The sequence below is a fragment of the Zea mays genome, chromosome 2 (genome assembly GCF_902167145.1).
Source record: "Zea mays cultivar B73 chromosome 2, Zm-B73-REFERENCE-NAM-5.0, whole genome shotgun sequence".
NCBI classification, from domain to species: Eukaryota; Viridiplantae; Streptophyta; class Magnoliopsida; order Poales; family Poaceae; genus Zea; species Zea mays.
This window is the reverse complement of record NC_050097.1, coordinates 6,406,710-6,430,664: the sequence shown is the minus strand read 5'-3', so window position 1 is coordinate 6,430,664 and position 23,955 is coordinate 6,406,710. Positions and strand designations below refer to the sequence as shown.

Genomic DNA, 23,955 nt, shown 5'->3' with positions numbered 1-23,955 from the left:
CTGGTGTCGTGGAACTCTAAGAAACAAACCTCCGTTGCCCTATCCACCGCTGAGGCCGAGTACGTTGCCGCAGGACAGTGTTGCGCGCAACTACTTTGGATGAGGCAAACCCTCAGGGACTTTGGCTACAATCTAAGCAAAGTCCCACTCCTATGTGATAATGAGAGTGCTATCCGAATAGCGGAAAATCCTGTTGAGCACAGCCGCACAAAGCACATTGACATCCGGCATCACTTTTTGAGAGACCACCAGCAAAAGGGGGATATCAAAGTGTTTCATGTTAGCACCGAGAACCAGCTAGCCGATATCTTTACCAAGCCTCTAGATGAGAAGACCTTTTGCAGGCTGCGTAGTGAGCTCAATATCTTAGATTCGCGGAACTTGGATTGAAATGCAGCATACATGTGTTTATGCTTTTGATCATGTTCATTCTGCATTTTGTTGCTTATTGTGGTGCTCAAGTTGTACAAACACTCACTGGACCTCACAAGTCCTGTTTGCAAGTGATGCACATAATTAGGGGGAGCTGTGCTACAACTTGACCCTTTGAGACTAACCATGTACTTGAGTTTGGTTGTTTTAGTCTCCAAGGAGAATTGAAAGGGAAAAGGTGGACTTGGACCATGCAAGACTTCCACTGCACTCCGATGAAAAGAGTAACTCTTCCAAGTTCATCTTTATACTCTTATTGCCTATTTGCTCTTAGTTGAAGATTTTTGTGAGGCAATGGGGTTAAAGGGCCAAGATTGATCCCGTTTTGGTGCTTGATGCCAAAGGGGGAGAAAATAAAGGCCAAAGCGATAAATGGATCAGCTACCACTTGAGAGATTTTGAAAATAGTAGAATAGAACTTTTGGTTTGTCAAAACTCTTTTATTGTCTTTTATGTCAAAAGTTGGCCTCTTGTGGGGAGAAGTGTTGATTATGGGAAAAAGGGGGAGTTTTTGAAATCCTTGATCAAATTTCTTTGGAAAACCTCTCTTTATGTCTCTACAAGTGGTTTTGACTTAGAGATAGGAATTTGAGTTTGATTTGCAAAAACAAACCAAGTGGTGGCATAGAGTGAGCCATATATGTCAAATTGAATCAAAACAATTTTGAGCTCTAATTTGAATTGTTTGTGTACTTGTTCTACTTGCTTTATGTTGTGTTTGGCATAAATCACCAAAAAGGGGGAGATTGAAAGGGAAATGTGCCCTTGGGCCATTTCTAAGTGTTTTGGTGATTTAGTGTCCAACACAAGTGCCTAAGTGTAAAGAGGTGGACAAAGTACAAATCAAGGATAAAGGTATGTTTCTTAGACTTAGTACATTGTTTTATGGACTAATGTATTGTGTCTAAGTGCTGGAAACAGGAAAAATCCAATTGGAAATGTCTTGGCTCGAGCAGCCAAGAATCTGCTGAGTCTGGGTGCACCGGACAGTGTCCGGTGGTGCACCGGACAGTGTCCGGTGCGCCAGGCTGGCTCGAGCGAAGTGGCCGCTCTCGGGAATTCTCCGGCGACGTACGGCTAAAATTCACCGGACTGTCCGGTGTGCACCGGACTGTCCGGTGAGCCAACGGTCGGCCGGGCCAACGGTCGGCCGCGCAATCTGCGCGAGACACGTGGCTTAGCCAACGGCTAGAAGATGGCACCGGACTGTCCGGTGCGCCAACGGCTCCAAGTCTGCCAACGGTCGGCTTCGCTATTTAAGGAAGGAAATCAGGCACCGGACAGTGTCCGGTGTGCACCGGACTGTCCGGTGCCCCCGATGACAGAAGGCAAGAATGGCTTTCCAGATTTGTGCTCAACGGCTCCTAGCTGCCTTGGGGCTATAAAAGGGACCCCTAGGCGCATGGAGGAGAACACCAAGCATCCTTTGAGCATCATTGATCACTCTCACTTCATTTTTGCGCACTTGTTCGACATTCTAGTGATTTGAGCTCCGTTCTAGTGTGCTAGTCTCTTGAGCTCAAGTCTGGGTTTTTGCGTGTGCGTATTCGCTGTGATCTTTGTGTCGTGTGTGAGTTGCTAATCCCTCCCTTGCTCTGTGATTCTTCGTGAACATCTTTTGTAAGGGCGAGAGGCTCCAAGCTGTGGAGATTCCTCGCAAACGGGATTAAGAGAAGCAAAGCAACACCGTGGTATTCAAGTTGGTCTTTGGACCGCTTGAGAGGGGTTGATTGCAACCCTCGTCCGTTGGGACGCCACAACGTGGAGTAGGCAAGCGTTGGTCTTGGCCGAACCACGGGATAACCACTGTGCCATCTCTGTGATTGATATCTCTTAGTTATTGTGTTGTGTTGAGATCCTTCTCTAGCCACTTGGAAAATTATTGTGCTAACAAGTAACCAAGTTTTGTGGCTTAAGTTTTTGAAGTGTTACAGGATCACCTATTCACCCCCCCCCCCTCTAGGTGCTCTCACCTTGACGGATAGAGGCTGCTTGGGAGTCTCCAAATTTGTGGACAGATTCAAGAAGTTTGTATGACCTGCTTTTTGAGCTAGGTTGAGAAGAGATTGCCTTGACCTTGGTGGTCGGCTTATGGAGGATTAGGGTTGAAAGAGACCCGACCTTTATGGGTGCCTCAACGAGGAGGACACCTTTGTGGTGTAGCCGAACCTCGGGTTAAATCGTGTGTCCTTGTGTTCTTGTTGTGTTTTTGAAAAGGGCTTCCATTCGTTGGTTAGCATAGTGTAGTTTTATCTTGTGTGTGGATCTTGTTGACTTGGCTCACATTGATTTGTCACCTATTTGCATGGATTTTCTATAGGGCAAGCTTTTAGAAAGAATCTCTCAGTATACTCTGCATTGTTCGTTTGTTATTAATTTAACCTAAGTTGAGCAGGTTCAAAACTGATTCAGCCAAGATTTATACCAGCTGAATCAGGTTGCACCAGTGCAACTTGGAATTTGACTCTATCTCAAAGTTTTTGGTGAGAAATTTTAGGTGTAGCATATTCGCCCCTCTATGCTACTTTCAACTATGCCATAATGGGAGTACGACTACGCACGACCCTACGGACGATGTCAAAAGAACCACGCCACCCAAGGGCCACCGTCCGAGCTTCCTCCAGTAGAATACGAGTCCCCACTTTAAAGTACAGCCCTTGAACTACAAAAGGGAAGGACCCCCTCTTTCTTTTGACATGAGCACACCGGTTGTAACATGCCTCTCAACAATATTGTAGGAAACAGGTGACGCCTAAGAGGGGGGTGAATTAGGACTTCTAAAACTTTTACTAAACTAGGCCACAAATAAATCCCTAGAGCAAAACCTATGCAAATAATCAAACTAGAATGTGCAAACTAGGTTTTGTCTAAGTGTTGCTATCTCTACCGCAAAGGCTAAGTTTCAATCTACACTAAATAAGTATGAATACTAGATTGAAACTTAAATGCTTAATATAAATGCGGAAACTTAAAGAGCAAAGTAGAGAAGCAAACTCTCGTGGATGACGTCGGTATTTTTACCGAGGTATCCGGAACCACGCAAGGTCCCGACTAATCCTCGTTGGTGCCCCTACGCAAAGGGAAGCCCATGCGAGGGCCAAGCACCACGGTCGAGTAACTCCGTAGAGAGCTGCGGGCCTTCTCCACGCGCAAGTGGTGCTCCGCTTCCAGCTCCTCTCGAACGCTCCCCACCGTCTCCACTATCGAGATTCCGGCCGAAATGCCGCGGACCTCGTTCCCTCCGGTACACGGTGGCGGTCGTGACACAAACGCAGTTGTCACGGGCTCGCAAGACTCTCGCCCCACACGGTACAATTACAACGACTCATGCAAGAGCCGAGGGATTGTGTGGTTTGTCTAAACTCACTCAACTAACTAGGGTTCACCTAGAGCAAGCGCTAAAGCGGTCTAACTAACCTAAGCACTTCGCAAAGCACCTACGCTAATCACCGAGTGATTCTATTAAGCACTTAGGTGTTTGAGCTCTTGGAAATGTGCACTATATGCCTTGGTATGTTGCTTAGGCTCCCATACCTTCAAATGGCTGGTTGGGTGAAGTATATATAGGCCCCAACTCCAAATTATCCGTTGGAGAAAAGCTGCAGTTCTCTGTGGCACACCGGACAGTCCGGTGGTGCACCGGACAGCGTACTGTAGCCTGTCCGGTGCGCCTAGCCGTTGCCCTGTCAAAGCAGGTGACCGTTGGCGCCGCAGGCTTTTCCACACCGGACAGTCTGGTGCTCACACCGGACAGTCCGGTGGTCTTCTCTCCGGGTGCCACCTGGAACTAGCCGTTGGGCTGGAGTTCCCTGGTGCACCGGGCAGTCCAGTGCGCCTCGCATAGACAGTCCACAGCAGCACACTTGGACTTTTCTTGAATCTTCTTAATGTCTTCTTTTGAGGTGTTGTTTTCCTCAATTCCTTAGTCCAAGTAAATCTTGCATCCTGTGAACTACAAACATAAACACTAGAAAACTTATTAGTTCACGGATTATGTTGTTCATCAAACACCAAAACTCAATTAGCCAAATGGCTCGGGGTCCATTTTCCTTACAATCTCCCCCTTTTTGGTGATTGATGACAACACAACCAAAGCAAGCAAATAATACAAGTATTTGAATGAAAATATGCAATCTACTTGCTAGGATGCATGTTTGTCCCCACAATGTGATATTGTGGACTTAAGCCTCCCCCTAACTCCATAATTCACTTACTTCCTATTTTAGGACCAAATAACCAAAACCACTTGAAAAACCATTTGTAGATATAAAATTTTAAAATTTGTGGTGTTTGGTGTTTGATATAGTTTTCATTGCTTTGGTCCCTAAACTTCTCCCCCTTTGGCATCAACCACCGAAAAGGAAGACATTAAAAGCATGTAGGAAGTAAATAAAAGCTTGTCCTCAAAGGATTACTCCCCCTAAATGAGTGTTCTCCTTTAGAAAGAGTTTTTTCCCCTTTAGAGATGAAGAAAAGCTCCCCTGACAGAGACTTAAGGAAAAAGCATGTGAAAATTAGAGGTGCAAGACATGATTTGAAAAGACTAACTTCCCTTATGCATAGGTAACAGAATATGAGTTAACCACTTATGCATTTTTAGCAACATGGAAGTATATGATATGAAATATAGTCTAATCAAATATTGGAGAAGACATGTAAATGATACTAGATGTAGTCTCAAAAGATACCAATTGAAGTTCAATGGAAAGCTTGAGAGACATGAGAGTTCTTGGAGATTTTGCAGTGGAAGATTGTTGTATTTCTCCGTGGACCTCATTTTCCTTACAATGAGACTATCACATGAAATAGACTTGAAAAGGTGTTAGTCTCAAAGTATTAGATTATAGAGTAACCTCCCCCTGAAGGTGTGCATACAAGTTTTGAATACTTGTAGGAGACATGCACTTTGATTTGATATCAAGAGGGGCAAATTATCTATAATCCGAACTTTGGCACATATAAGTTGAATGATACAACTTGTAGAAATTAAAATTTTCAATTGATGCATCATTTACTATGGAGTGATATAGAAGCTATGTGTCGTGCTTAACTAAACAGTTTAAACCATGTAGGTTTGCTTAAGTATATGAATTGAAAGCAAGCAATCCTACCATGAGATTTACCTAGTATGCATAATTTTAAACAAAAGTAAATAACAAATGTAATACTAGGCAAGAAAGGTAAACTAGATAAAAAGTAAATAGATACGCATATCTAAAAACAAGAGATACAATAAATCTAGTTACCTTAGTCATGAGTGAGAAATTTGGGTCCAAAATTTTCACTAACCTACTTGGCAAATAATCTTGATCCAATATGATGTATCCCATGATATACATCCCAACTTTGCCAAGTCTCCAAATTTCACGAAGACCTTCGGTCCACTCACTTCCCTTTCGGGATCCAAACCTTCTTGGTGCTTTTCATGGTTGAAATTATTTCCTTTGGCACCCAGATGCGTTTGGCCCCCTTTCCTTTGTTGGTTTGCTTGTTGGCCTTGATTGCTATCACCTTTCCATTCTTTTTCTTCTTGATCAAATATGGTGTAGCAGTCTTTTTGTCCACCTTTTTTATGTAGGTGTTGGAGATTTTGCTTGATGGCTTTTGCTTGAGCTTTTGCCTTTGTTTATCCCCGGTCATCGCCTTGCATTGGAAAGACTTGTGGCCTTTCATGTGGCATAGCCTACAAATCACAGTTTCTCCCTCTACAGGCTTGTTCACTCCCGCAGTGGTGTTATCCTGTGGAGGTCAGATTTGTTTGGCTTTGCCTTTCTTGTCATACAAAGCCTTGCCAAGGCGAGCCACCTCTTGCTTTAATTGTTCATTTTCCTTTGCAACCTCATCCGAACATGTTTCTACAACAATATTCTTAACAAGAACTTGGTTGCAGGGGTTAGAATCATCAATTAAATCAAAGCAGGAAGTATAAGCATCTTTCTTAATAATTTCAGGTATTTCAACTAAAGAAGTTGCTAGGGTCCTACCAATATTTTCTAGCTTAGTAGTTAGCTCATTATTGTGTATGCTAAGAATTTCCATTTTCTCTAGCAAATTTTCAATAGCTTCTTGGGAGGGAGCTAACTTAGCCTTAAGTTTTTCATTCTTTTTAATGAGACCATCATCAGTAGCAATGGATGGAGCACTAGATTCTAATAGCTCAATTTTAGTTGATAGCTCACTATTTAAGTTTGCAAAAGTTTCAAATTTTTCTAGCAAACCTTTGTAATCATTTTGAGAGCTAACCAACTTATTTTTCAAGGTTTTCAGTTGAGCTTTTTGTTTAGTGCAAACATCCTGAAAAAAATCAACGGCTTCCGCAAGCTCATATATGGAGGGCTTTCCCTCACCTTCATCATCACTACTGCTATCATCACTAGAGGATGGAATGCTTTTGTTACCTCTTGCCATAAGGCATTTGTGTGATGACCGTGATGAGCGTGATGAGGACCGGTGGCTACGCGTCCTTGGAGGTTCATCTTCACTTGAAGAATCATCCCAAGTTCTAACACTTGTTAGCACCTTGCCTTTGCTCCTTTCCTTTTTGGGTTTGGCCATATTTGGACAGTTGTCCCTGAAGTGGCCCTTCTCCCCACATGCGAAGCATCCTCTCTTCCTTTGCTTTTTCTTATCAATGTTAAAGAGAAGATCCTCGACCTGCAGGGGCACACCCATTAGATTAATCTTGCGGATCATCCTCATTACCTTTCCGACGCGTCGGATTGTTTCTTCGACCTTGGAGGATGATGTGCACGGTTGATTATCTTCATCATCATCACTTTCTTCTTCCTCCTCTTCTTCACTTGAGGAACTTGGAGTGGGAGCCTTCTTTTTGCCCTTCCTTTCATCACATGCAAAAGCATATGGTCTTGAGGAAGTTGGCTCCTCTCCCCGACACATTTTTCACGATATCTCAAAAGCCGCGATTTTCACAATCACAATGGTCGGGGTCATGTTGCTCAAGTCCTCCATGTTGTGAAGGATGGTGATGATGCTCCCATATCTTTGTTGTGGTAGCAGGAAGATAAACTTCCTCGCAATGTCTGCATCACCTAGCTTATTAATGCCAATAGAATTGAGATCATTGATAATTAGATTCAAACGAGAATACATGTCTCTAACAAGCTCATCATCTTTCATAGCAAAAGAATTATACTCATTTAAGACTAGGCAATGTTTTTGCTCACGGAAATTGGATGTGCCGTCATGGAGCTCATGCAATTTTAGCCAAATCTCATTAGCAGTTTTCAAGGTAAATACTTGATTAAAAATATCCATGCTAAGAGATTCATACAAGCAATTTTTGGCTCTAGCATTTAAATGAATTTCTTTTTCCTCACTTGTGGTGGGTTTCTCGGGATTCTTGAGGGGTTTCATCCCGTCACGAGTGACTCTCCAAACACCTAGATCAACGGCCTCTAGGTAACAAGCCATTCTAGCACTATAATATGGGAAGTTAGTGTCGTCGAAGTGTGGTGGCCTATGGGTATCTATTCCTTCCTCTAAAAAGTGTCGGCTCTTTTGGCGGTGAAGCTAAAGCGTTTCAAATGAACCAAACCGGGCTCTGATACCACTTGTAGGAAACGGGTGACGCCTTAGAGGGGGGGTGAATTAGGACTTCTAAAACTTTTACTAAACTAGGCCACAAATAAATCCCTAGAGCAAAACCTATACAAATAATCAAACTAGAATGTGCAAACAAGGTTTTGTCTAAGTGTTGCTATCTCTACCGCAAAGGCTAAGTTTCAATCTACACTAAATAAGTATGAATACTAGATTGAAACTTAAATGCTTAATATAAATGCGGAAACTTAAAGAGCAAAGTAGAGAAGCAAACTCTCATGGATGACGCCGGTATTTTTACTGAGGTATCCGGAACCACGCAAGGTCCCGACTAATCCTCGTTGGTGCCCCTACGCAAAGGGAAGCCCACGCGAGGGCCAAGCACCGCGGTCGAGTAACTCTGTAGAGAGCTGCGGGCCTTCTCCACGCGCAAGTGGTGCTCCGCTTCCGGCTCCTCTCGGACGCTCCCCGCCATCTCCACTATCGAGCTTCCGGCCGAAACACCGCGGGCCTCGTTCCCTCCGGTACACGGTGGCGGCCGTGACACAAACGCGGTTGTCACGGTCTCGCAAGACTCTCGCCCCACTCGGTACAATTACAACGACTCACGCAAGAGCCGAGGGGTTGTGTGATTTGTCTAAACTCACTCAACTAACTAGGGTTCACCTAGAGCAAGCGCTAAAGCGGTCTAACTAACCTAAGCACTTCGCAAAGCACCTACGCTAATCACCGAGTGATTCTATTAAGCACTTGGGTGTTTGAGCTCTTGGAAATGTGCACTATATGCCTTGGTATGTTGCTTGGGATCCCACACCTTCAAATGGTCGGTTGGGTGAAGTATATATAGGCCCCAACTCTAAAATAGTCGTTGAAGAAAAGCTGCAGTTCTCTGCGGCACACCGGACAGTCCGGTGGTGCACCGGACAGCGCACTGTAGCCTGTCCGGTGCGCCTAGCCGTTGTCCTGTCAGAGTAGGTGACCGTTGGTGCCGCAGGCTTTTCCACACCGGACAGTCTGGTGCTCACACCGGACAGTCCAGTGGTCTTCTCTTCGGGTGCTACCTAGAACTAGCCGTTGGGCTGGAGTTCCCTGGTGCACCGGACAGTCCGGCGTGAGGGCACCGGACAGTCCGGTGCGCCTCGCACAGATAGTCCACAGCATCACACTTGGACTTTTCTTGAATCTTCTTAATGTCTTCTTTTGAGGTGTTGCTTTCCTCAATTCCTTAGTCCAAGTAAATCTTGCATCCTGTGAACTACAAACATAAACACTAGAAAACTTATTAGTTCACGGATTATGTTGTTCATCAAACACCAAAACTCAATTAGCCAAATGGCCCGGGGTCCATTTTCCTTACAAATATTACGATCAGCACTATACTGGACTAGGGCGTAAACCTGAACCAGTATAACCCACTGTGTAACACCCATCGCTTGAATCCTAGTGGCTCACCATTCGGAGTGAGTCCACGCTAACTTTCCCTCCAAACACAAATCTTATTGTCCTCTGGTTTTCCGAAACCACGACAGCTTATGTGATCTATAAGGACATTGTCAGCTTGGAGACTATTTGCCAAACTTACCGTCCTTGGTCTTCAATAGTAAGATCTTCTTCCATACTAGATCCCCAACCTAAAATGACTTAGCCTTTACCTTATTGTAGGTCTTGACAACTGTAAGTTTGTCTTTCTCAATCCCCTTCAAAGCTATCAACCCTTTGTCGATCACCTCATCAATATTATCCATCATTAGATCATGATATTCACTAGCAGTTATATCATTTTGTCTAGCAAACCTAATGACATTCAAATTCATTTCCATAGGCAAAATAGCTTCTTGACCATACATAAGCTCAAACGGAGAGACTTTAATAGCACAACGTTTAGATATCCTACGATCTTATAGTCTCAAACAAAACCTCATGCCAACACCTGGGATGATCATATATCTTCTTCTTAATAAGGCTAATCAATGTCCTATTGCTTGACTCGGCCTACCCATTGGCCTCAACATAATATAGGGATGAGTTGAGTAATTTAATTTATAGGATTCAGCAAACTCTCGTACCTCTTTTGACATAAAAGAAGCCCCTATTCTATAGTTAATGTTTGGGGAATATCGAATCTGTGAATAATATATCCAATTACGAACTCAATTACCTCCTTATGTGTCATGTTTTTCAAGGTAACGACTTCAGTCAATTTAATGACTATAGCAACCGGAACAAACTGATGTCCCTTTGATGATGTATGGTTGATAAATCTAGTCCACAAAGTGTTTTTATCAATACCTCATTTATTTTCTTTTCAATTTTAAAGGAAGCATACGTTTATATCATCTCATTTAATCGATGTCAGTTAGTACATAGAGATATTATTTGTAGCATTATAAATAACTCTTTTCTTCATTTTGTCAGTTTCATTTATTTCATTTTTTTCTATAAATAAATGAAATTGTCTCCGTCGTGCACACCATCTCCAGCAAGCTATATTCAACGCTTCAATAATACCAAAAAAAAAAGCTAGAAATTAAAGAAGTCATGGCCGTCAGCTGGCCTTTCTGGATTTACCTCCTATTTTTGTCAGCTCCGTTCTTGTTTTCCGCCGTTTCATCATGGACTAATTAAGCTAAGCCAAACTGTTGGATCCCTTTCTTCCTTGAAAACCGCATCACCTTCAGGTTTCTGCACCTCCAGGAACCCCATTCTTGGCCTCGCCATTATCCAGCTTCGAGAGCACTGGATCCTTTGGTTCCAACTGCATTGTGGATTTTTGGTGCCGTTGATCGAGCCACGCGTGCTTGAGGCTTGAGCAGTTGAACACGCGGGGACGCAGGCGGCAGGCTAGCGCACACCCGCGCCGTCGCGACGTGACCCGGCGATGGGGTGCGCAACCTCCACCGAGGCGCGCCGCGACATGGTGCGGACCGGCGCCGGCGCCCCCCCGCGCCGGAGCTTCTCGCTACCCTCTGTCGACCGCCAGCGGCTGCGGCTGAAGACCGTGTCGATGCTCGGCAACCTCGGCCTCGCCGGCAGCAGCGCCCGTCACTCCAGCTCGTGCAGGCACGCGACGCTGTCGGTGGAGGATTTGATGAAGAGCGACAACGACCATGCCGCGGACGCGGTGCTCCTCGGCGACGACGCGGCGAAGCGGTCCCTGAAGCCCCGCACGCCGACGCTGACGCCGCCCAACGAGCCCGAGGTGATCAACGCATGGGAGCTCATGGCGGGGCTCGAGGACGACGCGCCGACACCGCGCGCCACGTACAGGTGTTCGCTACTCAATGAGTTGCCGCAGGAGTTGGGCTTGGAGGCGCCGCCGCTGCCGGAGTGGATGCAGGCCGACATGGACATGCCCGTCGCCTTAGACTTCGACCCTGAGGTACTGTCCGGATTCCGGGATGCTCTAGAGGCCACGGCGCCATCGCCAGAGCATGTTGTCTCGTCCGCCGAAGCCGATACCGAGACGCCCAGGGAGCAGGAGCGGAAGGGCGCGGATGCATGTGACATGCCAACGTCGCCGGCCACCGGCAACATGCCGGAGCTTTCCGGCCTTGTCCGTGCCCGCATCATCGCGTTCCAAGAGAAGATCGAACGGAGGGGAAGCAAGGGCCGCGACGCCAAGGTGTCGTCCCGGTGGCCGCCGGGAGGCGAGCGGAAGGCGGTGGTGTACTACACGAGCCTCCGCGGCGTGCGCAAGACGTTCGTGGACTGTTGCGCCGTGCGCAGCATCCTGCGCAGCTACGGCGTGCGCCTGGACGAGCGCGACGTCTCCATGCACGCCGTCTTCAAGGCCGAGCTCGCGGAGCTCCTCGGGCCCGGGTTCGCAGCCGCCGCGCTCCCGCGCGTGTTCGTCGACGGCCGGTACCTCGGCGGCGCCGAAGACGTGCACTTCCTGCACGAGGCGGGCGAGCTCGGGCGAGTGCTGGAGGGGTGCGAGGCCGCGCCCTCGCGGAAGCTCGGGTACATGGAGGCGTGCGCCGCCTGCGGCGACGTCCGGTTCGTGCCGTGCGAGACGTGCTACGGAAGCTGCAAGGTCTTCGTCGAGGACGACGACGCGGACGACATGTATCAGTATCACGACGTCGGCGAGTTCCGGCGGTGTCCCGATTGTAATGAAAATGGCCTCGTAAGATGCCCCGTTTGTTGCTGCTGATGCTTGTACTACCGCGTGCGCAATGGTAGATTAGTTGTTTTTGGTATGTACTTTGTAGTTTGTACAGAATGGAGAGCATTATAGCATATTTTTGGTAGGAACATGATCCTTATAATAATTCCGTGCAAGCATTTTTTTTTGACGTGTGGCCGTATGTAATCTACATTAGTGGATTGGAGAGGGAGGACTTCATGCCTACCCTCGTGCTGTAATGTTTCCTCTTTCTTAAATGAAATGTCATGTCGTTCGAGGAAAAAAAAACGTACCTAGTGCCAATACTGTTTTCCATGTGTGAAAATAAATGAAATTCAAGAGAAACTGCTCAATCTGTAGAAGGTCCTATAAAACTGTTGAAAAAAGGATGATTTTTTTTTTGCTCTGGAATCAGGGATATTATATTCGTAATACAACACTTGTCTAGGGGAGAACAGTTGCTTTGATTCTCCAGATACTCAACAGCAATGCGCGAATATGAAATGCGCAGGAAGTCCGAAACATGACTGCACGATCACTTGACTACATTTGCAATAATCAAACTTATCAGAGCAAACAATTTGTTCCAAACGCAGTGATCGTCTCCTTTTAATTTACGACACTGTTGTGTCATAAATATACATCAAGCAACATCACTTGAAGGTGTTCGTCCTCATGTTTAGTAACTGCAAGGATGAACTTTATGTCTATTTTTCACTTAATTCTGCCTACCATGAGCGGCCAGATCTGCCGCGGCCTTGGCAGCCCTAGTAAGAGCATCAGACAAGATCATGGCTCCTGCAGAGAAGTAGCTGCTGGTGACGATGCCATTTACCACCTTTGCTGCCGTTCTTCCAGTGGCAGTAGCAACCGTCTTGGTTGTCTCTCTTACGCGATATGTCTCATCGACTGATCGCATTGCACCAACACCAGCATTGACCCTATCAGTTAAACCAATTCTCTTGCTCAGCTCTGCAGCCCTGGCTGCTGCTGCAGCTGTTAATCCATAGGACTCATCAAAGGCTCTAGCCTTAGCCAAAGCATCCTTGCTGAGCACGTACCCCTTTTCTAGCATCGTCTTCATGATATCTTGAGCCACTGTAAAAGCTTCCTGCGGAGTAGTGTTGTACTGGCATGTTTGGTAGTTCTGTTCATAAAAAAAAATTATACATCAGCCCAGCATTTGGGATTGGGAGAGTGAATTCCTCGTCAGACATCAAAGAGGATTATTTTGAGAATTTAGACTAGTATATCTTAAAATACCCATGTTGGAATGAGATAAGCTTCCTTCTTTTTTCCTCAGTTCTCATCACTGTGCATCTCTAAAGTGTGAAACCCACATTTTAACTCATCAGTTATGTAACAGAAAGATTAGCATAACCAGGTGAGGTGGTAAGTTACATGGCCAAAAAAGTTATATTGTGACTTATGCAAAAGAGCATATGTGCTTATCAACAGCAAGGACGCACTCCAAGCAGTTTAATTATCATGATTGGTGTGATGCAAATCATGTGTGTGACTAGAGATAATTTGCTTCAACGCCAATCTAATTTTTTTATCGGCCGGGGAGGGAAAGACTGTCCTCCCGGTATTATATTAAGAAGAGACCGAAACAATAGTCCCGGCTGAGAAAATCCCCAAACCCTGGCCTCCCATCACTAACAGGCCGGCGTCAACCGTCCACTCTGCAACGGCCCAACCGAAGGGTGGCGCACAGGGCATAGTAACCCGAAAGCGGATGGACATAGCGAGAGGATTTTTTAACCAAGCCTGAAAATTCGCCTCCGAGAGGGATCGAATCCAAGACTTGGAGGTGCTATTCGGAAGTCGTTAACCACTAGGCTAGAGGCCCTTTCGCCAACGTCAATCCAATTAATTGTCATATACTGAGAAAACTGGTTGATCAAGGCAGAAATGAACTATATGTACAAAAATGCTTCCTTGTCCTAGTTGACTGCTATTAACTATGCAGAAAATTAGTAGAACAGAGAGATGCATACCCTGTATTCGATTTCCTCTTCAACCTCCCAAGTTGGCCTGTCCCAGAAATTAAAAGTTCCCTCAGGTTGTCCCCAATAGGTTATGCATACTGGCTGATCCACAATAGTAGCCCCCTATCAAAGATGCAAAGTGTTGTCAAAGCACAACAAAAACAACCAAGTCAACAAGGTACTTGCTACCCAGGAGACTTGTTGACAAAGTGGTTCGGCAAAGTATACGACCAGCTCAAAATCCATTTAAGAATTGAGATAGTCTGGGTAAAGGTAAACAGGGCGTCACATGTAAAATTGCATGTGTACATAAAGCTTTTGGGCCTCTTCGATTTAGAAGGAGAAACTTCTTCTAAAAGAATTTTTGCTCTGAATGATGTACACACTAAAGAGAGGCTCAAGAACTTTCTTGCTTTATAGGAAAATCATTTTATCAGTAAGTCGACTTAGAGAACATGACATGAAGCCATCATGGGTATCAGGCACATCAAGGGTGCTACATTTAATTTGTGTGGAAAACATTGTTTCCAAAAAAAGACAACTTACACTGAGCAATACTGCAGTTTCCAAGGCAAAGCGTTCCTTGAATGTCACATAAGCAGTGGCACCGTATCCTTCTGATCTGTAGTGTTTAAATTCACCATAAAATTGATGACAAGGGCGTGTCATAAAACAAAATTTTGAATTGTGAGCCAGGGTACTCCAAAGATAAGATCATTCTATGAGGTAAATGTATAACAAGCATGGTGAATGTAGACCAGATATTTTTAACTAGAATGTTTGAGTGGACAGGATATGCCACGGATAACAATTATCCTTTTCTGTGAAGAAAGTTAAGATGCCATTTATCTACTATGAAAGGTGAGACAAATAAAATTTTATTTCTCTGAAAAGATAGTGAGTAAAAAAACACTACCTGATAAGTTCTATATGCTCAATAGGACCAGAGAACGAAAAGAACTCATGAAGATCACTTTCAGATACTCTGCTCGAGAGGTTAGTGACTTGTACAGTGTGCCCTGTTTCACTCATAATTCTGGAAGTCATCAAACAGAAAAGGTCAAAATTTAAGTATTTCCTGTGATATACGTGTGAAATTGGACAGGCACAGTAGTTTCCGACTTTAGTCAGTGGGATATGTAACATCATTACAAGCACCAAGTAGTTTCTCCTTGTGTATCTCATTGGAAAGAACCTTTTGGTTGACCTTATTGTATCCTGTCTATAGCTATTATCCTAAAGAATAATTTGGTGTAAAGTCAGCATCAGCAGGGGTTCGTGGGATTCACGACCTGTGTGAAAAAGGTCTTCTTAATACAATGTCTGGGGGTTGTCTTACCCCGCAAGTCGAGTTTTTTTAAGCCAGCGTCAGAATTAAAATTTTAAATAAATATATGTTGCTTTCTAGTAGAAGTAGAAAATAGTTACACAAAGTCAATAGCAATGAAACAAAAAGGATATATCACACACACATTAGTTGGGCCACTGAAATGTCCATATGTCTATTTAGCTAATACAATCTTTACAAAACTAGGCATGCAGTGATAGCATCACCAGTATATACAGTTCAGTGCAAATAATATAAAAGCACAAGGTGACCTGCTGTATATTTTCATCTCCTTAACAGTACATTATCTTCTTTTTTTTTCCTTTCAGGCTGGGCATTGAATACTAAAGTGTGAATTTCACTATGACCGACTTATGATACATGGCCATGTTACAGAACAGAAATCAACATCATTGTTAATTATTCAATTCCATGAACGTATGACGGTATGAAGCAGTTATAAGGTGCTATCAAGGAGAAATTATGTTTACAATATCAATGCTGAGGCAAGATTGGTTCCCTAAGTAGCCCGAAAATAAATAAGGCATGAAAACTAAAGTGTAGAGGTTTCAAAATTCAAATGAAGAGGAACTAGCAGAAACTTGGTACTGTGTCCTGACAGCAATACTTGCGGCTAACACGGAAATGATTGCCCAAATACCACTGTAGGAATATTATGAATCCGGAGGAGTTACAATTATCAAGTGCAGTAGCATTTCAGTAAACCGACTACAGCTTCTACAATACCGGTTGTTCCCTCGTAGTGCCACTTGTTTTTATTTTTCAGAACCCAACCACTCACCATATGTTTGTTCACAAAGCCCTTACTCATTCATCCAGCAGGCTTCGTATCCTCAGCAACTAAACTTAGCGTCATATATACACGAACGGACGAACCTTTAAATAATCACAATTTTCCTGTAAATGTTAGTAGCAAACAGCTGATCTGATATACCACGTAGAAGACAAAATGGAGAAAATAGAGTGGATAAAGGGTTACAGATTATGCAACCGGAAAACGTAACTCAAAACAGGAAGGGAAAAAGTCGCAGCCATATCACAGACACCGTAAGAAACGCACCGACACAGAATCCGGACGCGTCGGCGACAAATCACCACCGAAGCAAGCGCAAATGAACCAAAAATGACAGCAATTCAGGGCAAGGCGAGAAGAGAAGGAGCCTCACCCTCACCCTTGTCTTCCCGTCGACTCCTCGCGCCCGCACCCAGCTCGGCAGTCGGCAGCGCTAGGTCTGGCGAGGCTTCCCGCACCAGCACCCGCGCTTCACCCACCGCACAAGCGCCAGAGCGGCCGAGGCGAGCCCGTCCAAACTCCAAAGCGTCTGATGAGCCCGTCGGCGCGGCCTTTAGTGGCGTGTGGGGCAAGGGCGCGACCTCGATCTCCCACCTACTACTCAACCGGGGTTCACTTCCGCGCCCGCGCGCGCACACCGGATTGCTCCTTCCCCATCGGCAGTTGGGAGTTGGGACGAGGGGGCACGAGGCCAGCGGAGAGGACGGGAGCGTGGCGTGGCGTGGCGTGGCGTCCTCGAGATCGGAATAGGGATCAGGTTGCGACTGGGTGGGACCGTGGGACAGGTTAGTGGACTATTGGGCCACGGGTCAGACTCCCAAGCGCTTTGGTCGGGTACGGGCGGTGTCGGCGCCTCGGGTAGCAGTTGTGGTTGGATTTCATGGGCTCGTGAAAGGAAAGTGGCTCTCTTCTGGTATGGGCCGGCTATGGGCTGCTAAAGAAACCTGGGCCTTGATGAGTTTCAGAAGCCTTCGTATGATTCGTTACAAAAACCAGACACGTGGAGTTATGTACACTGATGTCCCTAATAGTTCCTTCGACTAATAGATATATAAACATAAACTCTTCACCTAGTGAATGATGAGGTTCATACCTACCCGTCGAAGAACACGCACGACATTCCCTACTAAAAATTTACATCTCAGAGCTCTCTTCATACACTACGGTCGTGATTAAAATTTTTCGTCTTGTATGAGAATTCGAAAATGTTTCATTCCACGGTCTCTTGGCGCTCCGTCTTTTTGAATGGAATGCGCGGTGGGCGGCGTGCGTGAGATCGCCGCATGTTGTACGTAATTAATCTGGGCGCGACCGATCGACGTAACGTGCGTGGATGGCGGCGTCTCCACGTGGGCTATTTCCCGGGCCGGATCTGCGATGCACATGGCTCGGTGGCTGTGCCTACTGCCTAGTAGCTATATGATGACTCTATCTGTGTCTGCGTGGTACACTGGCACGACGTATAGCGTAATCATAAGCCATTGCCGCCAGCCGGGAATGGGACAGAGGTAACTATTTACGATTTCCTCTATCTCAAATAAATTACGAAATATTTTAGTATTTTTAGATAGTTATGCTCTTACAGTTATTTATTAAGATAGAAAAGGTAAGTCTTTATAATTGAAGCACAGATTAAATAAGTGTCGAAGGATGACTACGTTTACTAGCAAAAATCAACCAAAAAAAATAAAGGTCACGCTTACATTACATGATTAACAATGGGCCTGGGGCGACTTTGCTGTAATTTTTATCAGACGACGGCGAAAAAAATAAAGGGTTAATTATACGAACCACGACTCAGAACAACAAAAGGAACGACACCAACATGGATCCAAATAAATACTGAAACAAGACAATTAATACCTCAACACACCACTAAAAAAAACCTGATTAAGGGCCCTCCCAAATCCTCATTTAACTATCCGGAGCGCGTATGCAGATGCACGTGGCGTATTTGGACATGCATGATCGATTGCTATGCTGTTTTCCGATGGGATGGACGGCTCGCTCCGACAACAGCACGGCCCGTGGTCTGATGCATCTATACGCGCGCGCGAGAGGGAGAGGCGACGCCGCGGCGGCTATGCATACATGCAGTGGTGGCCGAGCTGAGGGCCGGGAGCCATCAGCCATGCATGCAGCGTGGTCACGAGGAGGAAGGGGGTGCAGCAGCCAGCAGTCATCGTCAGCGTTTAAAAAAAGGGGAAGAGATGGATGGAGACGGGCCACCCGATTGACAGGATTATGGAATGACTGCTGAGCCGAAGACAGCCCATTTATGTAAAGCCTAAATTGTTGCTTCATCATACTATCTGGTACTGCCGTACTGGTACATATATATGTAGCCAAAACGAATTGAAGCTCCAGTCGTTTCGTCGGTACGGATGACGTGCATATCTAACCTAGGCACCGCCTGCTGGTATACTTCCTCTATCTATCCTCTTCCTGCATGTGGTCCGTCTTTTTTTTTTTAAGAAAAAAGAAAAGAATCAACAATCAATCAGGTGGCCATGCATTTATGATACTGAGACTACTACTTATAGCTAGATTGATTCATCACGATCGTCTGGTCGGCCGGGTGCAGTGGTGTCGCGCCAAGAGAGTGGAGGTACAGACACGTACACACTCACGCTCTCGCTAGGTACCACAAATCACGTATGCATATGTGCCAAATATGTGATGCTCTTTGCCGGCCGGCCGGATGATATATGATATAATTCAAGAGTACCTGACCTAAGACTAAAATAGTAGTATTTGCATCCAACGGACGAGGAGCTCTCGATCGCCTGTCCGGCGGGAGTCGATCGGACGCGTGCCTGCCTGCCTGCGCGCCATGCATGCATATAAATGCAGAATGTGTTGGTACGCGTTTGGTGGCCTGTCGTTCGCGTACGTACATTTGGTCGTCGTACGTACGTCGACCTCATCATCACATGTAGCTAGCCCCTACAAACCCTGATGCATGGTACGTACGTACGTAGTAAGCGCCTCGTACGTGTCCCAGCCGGCGCCGGCCGGCCTACTAAGGAGCTAGCGGTGGTATACTGCAGGTAGCAGCTAGGGCAGCTGCAGCCAAGTCAGCCATTGAGTTGCGGTCTCGAGCTGCGTCGTGGGTGCCGGCCGGTCTGCCGTGGAGTCCGGAACTCCGGATGGATCGGCGGCCGTACGTCGTCGGCCGGGCGCGAGCTGATCATTGCAACGTGTGGACCGAATCGGAACAAGTCCAGGGAGACCGCGATATCGAGAAGGCCCAGGCCCAGCACCAGGCCCCAGGAGGAGGGATCGCGTGGCCCAACACGGTACACATGCTTGTCCGCACACGGAATTCGTGTCGTCTCTGTCCGCGGTCTCTCTTCTCCCCCCACCAAACCAAGCTCTTGTCTGCCTGTCTATTCTTCTCTTCTATCATGTCACCAAAAGCGCAGAGTCTACCTTCCTCCTTTCATTTCTCAGTCAACAGAGTTCCGTTGCTCAAACTAATTAATCCAGCACTTAATTAGGAACAGGATATTTATCATGCCCTCTTTCGTAGCCTCCTTGCCGTTATATTTGAAGGTAGCTCGATCCTGGGCAAGCTTCATTACCAGGTTTACAGATCTAGACCGTATAGCACAAAAACCTATTTTATATATATATATGCAAAAAAAACCTATTTTATAAAATAGGTTTAGTAAACCGTTGCTAACGTGATAGTAAAAGGCGTGATAGTCAATATACAGGAGGAAATGAAGTTTAAATGAACCTATTTTATATGGGCCCATTACCAGGTTTACAGATCTAGACCATGTGGTGGTTGTGACAATCAGCTCTAGTAAACCGTTGCTAACTTAATATCCGATATCTTGATCGACAGGTCTCACATTTGATATTTTATTTCATCCTATTTATACGTTTGTGATAAGATATATGTGCTCCTGTATATTGACTAGTACTACCATCTTAGCTACTTAGCTAGCACTAGCAGCGGTTAGTCGGTTAGTGCTGTGGTCCGAAAAGCTTGGGTGCGTGCGTCATCGAGGTGAGGAGGCAGATTCCCAGCCACAGTTCAGTTCGCCCAGGACGAGCCTCGCCTCTCTGCTGCCCAGTCGAAGAGCGGAGAGCCCATGTGCCGGCGAGTTCAGAGGGGGGGAAAAAGCACTTCCTTTGTAATGCTAGAATAATCTATTTTAACTAAAATATCTAGAGTGTCTATATAACCAAAATAATCTATTAATTGGATCGTTTTAGGCTTAGTAGTGCTTTGGGAAAAAAAAGTATGGTTTTATAAATATGGATTTGTATTTGTTTTAAGTTTTAAATAGAGCCAAATTTACTATACTTTCGCCTCATTTTCCTCTGAATAATCCAAATATGCAGCTGTTTGATGCGAACGTAGGTTTTCGATTTTGAGGGAAGGCAACAACGGTGAGAGGAGGAAGGGCATGGAATCCATGGATCCATGGAGATTAGCAAGGAGAGCTAGCTCGTTGGCTGCAGCGACATTTGCATCCCCGACGACATCATGGGCCAAAGGGGAGGAGAAAAGATGGACGGTGAGTGATGTGATGTCCCTGTTGTTCTGCAACCGATCTGCCGCATGGCACTAATCAGGCGGCAAAGCAGGGCTTAATTTGGCCGCCGATTAGGTACTGTTACAAAAAAATTAGTTGCACGGTTGCAGTCATGGCCGTACGGTGTATCTTTGATTTCCTGCCTCCTGTCGCCCCACTTAGATAACATGATCATTATATGCATGCATGGTCCATGCATCCACATCTGCATCAGGTGCAGGACGTACGACGTACGTACTCGACTGAGTTGAGTCCGCATGAACTATATTTTCCTGTTTTAACATTTTTACCACATTTTTTTTGTCACGAACCTGTATCACAAATATTTAGTGTGGAACTAAACTTGAACTCAATCGGGTATGAACCTAAACAAATGAACAAAAACTATTGAAGTTATTTGTGTAAGGAAGAACTAAAAGTTACAAAAAATCGTTAGGGGCCAGGATAGATCAATATGAACTAATATCAGGTACCGATCGATGAGAAAGGACGTACGTGATTCTTTTGAATCTTCGTGCACACGTACATGCATGGAGGAATCGGACTTGATAAATGACAGTCACAGTTGTTGCACACAGCAGCAGTATGCATGTTTTATATAAAGAGGAAAACATCCATTTACTTGGGAAACTTCATTTTCACGAGTACATACGTCCAAATGAGTTAATCGATGACAAAGGCACCGATCTCCCCCCCGTAAACTCCAAAGTCAGCTAAAACACAGGGCACGACAAACTACACACAAGCACGTCCAAGAGTTGCAATGATCATGATTGTGTGCGGGCCATCATCAGGGAAAACAACCCATCAAGCATCTTGGAGCTAAGTACGTACTTACTACTAGTAGCTTAAGTAAAAGCGCCACTTCATTAAACAAAGCCAACTAGGCATCTCAAAGTACATATCAACATGAACCCCTCTCTAGCATGGACTAGTCGTTGTAGTGGTATGTAGCAGTATTAATTAGTACTCCCTCCGTTTCTTTTTATTAGTCGCTAGATAGTACAAAATTGCACTATCCAGCGACTAATAAAAAGAAACGGAGGGAGTAGTAGTATCTTTCAGATAATATATTGAACCTCTGATGCTTTGTCTGCCCATCCATCCATCCATCCATCTCCCACCATTATTTGCAAAAACCTCTCACACACATCCAGCTAGCTAGCTTGGATTAACAGCCAAACACCGATCGCAAACAAAGCAGAGCAGAGACGATGACCACACAGTGCAAGCTTACATCAAAGTACAAGAATTTGCTCACTAGTCACTACTACGGCTGCTACTAAGCATGCATATATAGCTAGCTCACCAGCTACTAATAATCCTTGGGCACAGTACTAGTACTACTAGACAGACAGCGGCAGGGCAGCTAATGAGCAGTTGCAAATCAAAGTACGGGTATAGTATAGATAATTAAGCTAGGCATGCAGCACGCCTGAGATCTAATTAACAGCCGTGCACGCACGCATGCGCTCTCACCGGAAGCTTGCCTCTCTATCTCTCTCTCTCTCTCTCTCTCTCTCTTCTTTTCCGGCCGGGGTGCGTTGGTCACATGAGCAGGCTCCTGATGACGGCGGCCTGGTCGCTGGTGACATCGGCGGAGGCGAGCAGCTCGGCCAGCGTCTCGCTGAGGTTGTCCACCTCCTGGTGCAGGCTCCTGATGTAGCTGCACGTGTCCTGCAGCACCCTCGCCGCCGACCCCTGCATTATTCGCCCTTGTCCATGTGAGCTTCAGCTAGCTAGTAGCTGCTTATGTCGGTCTACGTACGACGACGAGCAAACAAATTGCTGGCGACCGGCTGCACTAGTACTACGTACATCGGAGTGCTCGCGGTCAGTGTGCTTACCCTATGTGCGCCGCCATTGCGAGCTTGAGACTCCGGGAGCAGCGCCTGAAGCTTGGACAGGAGCTCGGAGATCTGGTCCTCCGAGATGGACCTCGACGTCGACGACGACAGCGAGCTGCTCCCCGCACGCCGCGTGCGTGACGACCTCCGGCCGCTGGACATGTCGGTTGCCGCTAGTAGCTGTGCGATCTGATTTTTATATATGTGGATCGGAGCTAGCTACCTAGCTGCCTAGCTGATCGAGTAGCAGAGCTTGCAGGTGGTACGCATGCGGTAGCTAGAAGAAGAGCGAGAGAGCTCGGCGAGTAGACAAAATAGACTGCTTTAAGGCAGGTGATCAGTGGCGGTTGCAGATGGAGCAGAGTGAAAGCTGCTATATATAATGAGGAGATGGCCGCGCGAGTGATGGATCCGAAGAAGCAATATCGGGGTGAGTTGAAGGGCCGAAGGGGGCAGGCTGGGCGGCCGGAGGGAGAAAGCGAGAGCGTACTGTCTGCGTCACTGCGTGGAGTGGCGGGATATGGTCGTATGGAGGCCGCTGCTGAAACGGAGTGGCGGATGATGCATGCATGGCGAGGCTGCCTGCGACTGCGCGAGCATGGAGCTTGAGCTTTAGCTTGCAGCAACTAATGTCCTGTTTGGTTGGTATTTTTATAACGCAAACGGTAACCGATAATGTTAAAACATGTTAAGTTCAACTGTAACTAAATAAGATAGCACACTAAAAAGTAAAACCGTTCTATTTAAATTTGTTACCAATGTGAATTATTATTATTACTATTTACTTTACATTTTCGTGAGCTAAACTACGTCCAAGTGTTGCTGCCTTGCTGGTTTTCTGTACTTGTATTATTGTGGCCTCTGGATTTGTCCGTACTATGTGTGGGTTTTCTATATCTGCGCGCTGTGTGGCTCCACCGCCCGGATCTGCATAGTTGCATGCAGCACCAGCGGCGGGGCGGGGGCAGGGCATCGATCTCTGAACCCGATCCAATAGATTAATTAGTCGTCTGTAGCAAGCAGAATCTTGTCTATTTCTTAATCACAAATTGTTTTTTGTTGACGAGCACAAATCGTACCAGTATTCTCGCTTCAAAAATCTCTGGTAAACAAATAAATATATTTCCAGTTTTTCCCTTCCCCGTGACCCGACATATACGTATATTGCATTCATACTAAAGGCTTGAACATGATAGATACTACCTCTGTTTCTCTTTATTTATCGCCTAATAGTTCAAATTTATGCTAACGGACGACATATATTAAGGAATGAAGGGAGTAGATATGATCATATACATATAAATAGAG

General features: G+C 45.8%; 3 protein-coding genes across 11 annotated transcripts; 1 reads left to right on the top strand and 2 right to left on the bottom strand.

The window, feature by feature from the left end:
- The first annotated feature begins 10,696 nt into the window (after positions 1-10,696).
- Positions 10,697-12,397, top strand: LOC100274193 (Glutaredoxin family protein). The gene has a single exon (NM_001148566.1). It carries the CDS (start codon positions 10,871-10,873, stop codon positions 12,143-12,145), a length of 1,275 nt encoding a protein of 424 aa, NP_001142038.1. The 5' UTR covers positions 10,697-10,870; the 3' UTR covers positions 12,146-12,397.
- A 96-nt stretch (positions 12,398-12,493) lies between these two features.
- On the bottom strand, positions 12,494-17,085 carry LOC100193735 (uncharacterized). 9 transcript variants are annotated; one of them, XM_008669004.3, is made up of 6 exons: positions 16,624-16,959; positions 16,239-16,333; positions 15,026-15,145; positions 14,656-14,731; positions 14,119-14,232; positions 12,494-13,265 (listed from the first exon to the last, which is right to left on the bottom strand). In XM_008669004.3, the coding sequence occupies exons 3-6, from the start codon at positions 15,139-15,141 to the stop codon at positions 12,837-12,839; spliced, it is 735 nt and encodes a 244-aa protein (XP_008667226.1). In that variant the 5' UTR covers positions 15,142-15,145; positions 16,239-16,333; positions 16,624-16,959; the 3' UTR covers positions 12,494-12,836. The 9 variants fall into 9 exon arrangements, with proteins under 9 accessions (XP_008667226.1, XP_035820434.1, XP_020403012.1 ...); XM_035964541.1 differs by having other exon boundaries at positions 16,239-16,354; positions 16,518-16,755; NM_001348775.1 differs by having other exon boundaries at positions 12,644-13,265; positions 16,239-16,354; positions 16,624-16,913.
- A 4,783-nt stretch (positions 17,086-21,868) lies between these two features.
- LOC103645865 (transcription factor ILI1) lies at positions 21,869-23,229 on the bottom strand. Its single transcript, XM_008670572.3, has 2 exons — positions 22,648-23,229; positions 21,869-22,501 (listed from the first exon to the last, which is right to left on the bottom strand). Exons 1-2 carry the CDS (start codon positions 22,807-22,809, stop codon positions 22,349-22,351), a joined length of 315 nt encoding a protein of 104 aa, XP_008668794.1. The 5' UTR covers positions 22,810-23,229; the 3' UTR covers positions 21,869-22,348.
- Positions 23,230-23,955: the final 726 nt, after the last annotated feature.

Excerpts from the sequence above, each read along its gene's own strand:
- LOC100193735 (XM_008669002.4), bottom strand. The coding sequence starts at position 15,141 with ATGAGTGAAACAGGGCACACTGTACAAGTCACTAACCTCTCGAGCAGA. Across the intron at positions 14,233-14,655 it reads AAACTGCAGTATTGCTCAGT|GGGGCTACTATTGTGGATCA; the intron begins GTAAGTTGTCTT and ends CATCTTTGATAG. Across the intron at positions 13,266-14,118 it reads AAGAGGAAATCGAATACAGG|AACTACCAAACATGCCAGTA; the intron begins GTATGCATCTCT and ends TTTTATGAACAG.
- LOC100274193 (NM_001148566.1), top strand. The coding sequence starts at position 10,871 with ATGGGGTGCGCAACCTCCACCGAGGCGCGCCGCGACATGGTGCGGACC.
- LOC103645865 (XM_008670572.3), bottom strand. The coding sequence starts at position 22,809 with ATGTCCAGCGGCCGGAGGTCGTCACGCACGCGGCGTGCGGGGAGCAGC. Across the intron at positions 22,502-22,647 it reads GCAATGGCGGCGCACATAGG|GGGTCGGCGGCGAGGGTGCT; the intron begins GTAAGCACACTG and ends CGAATAATGCAG.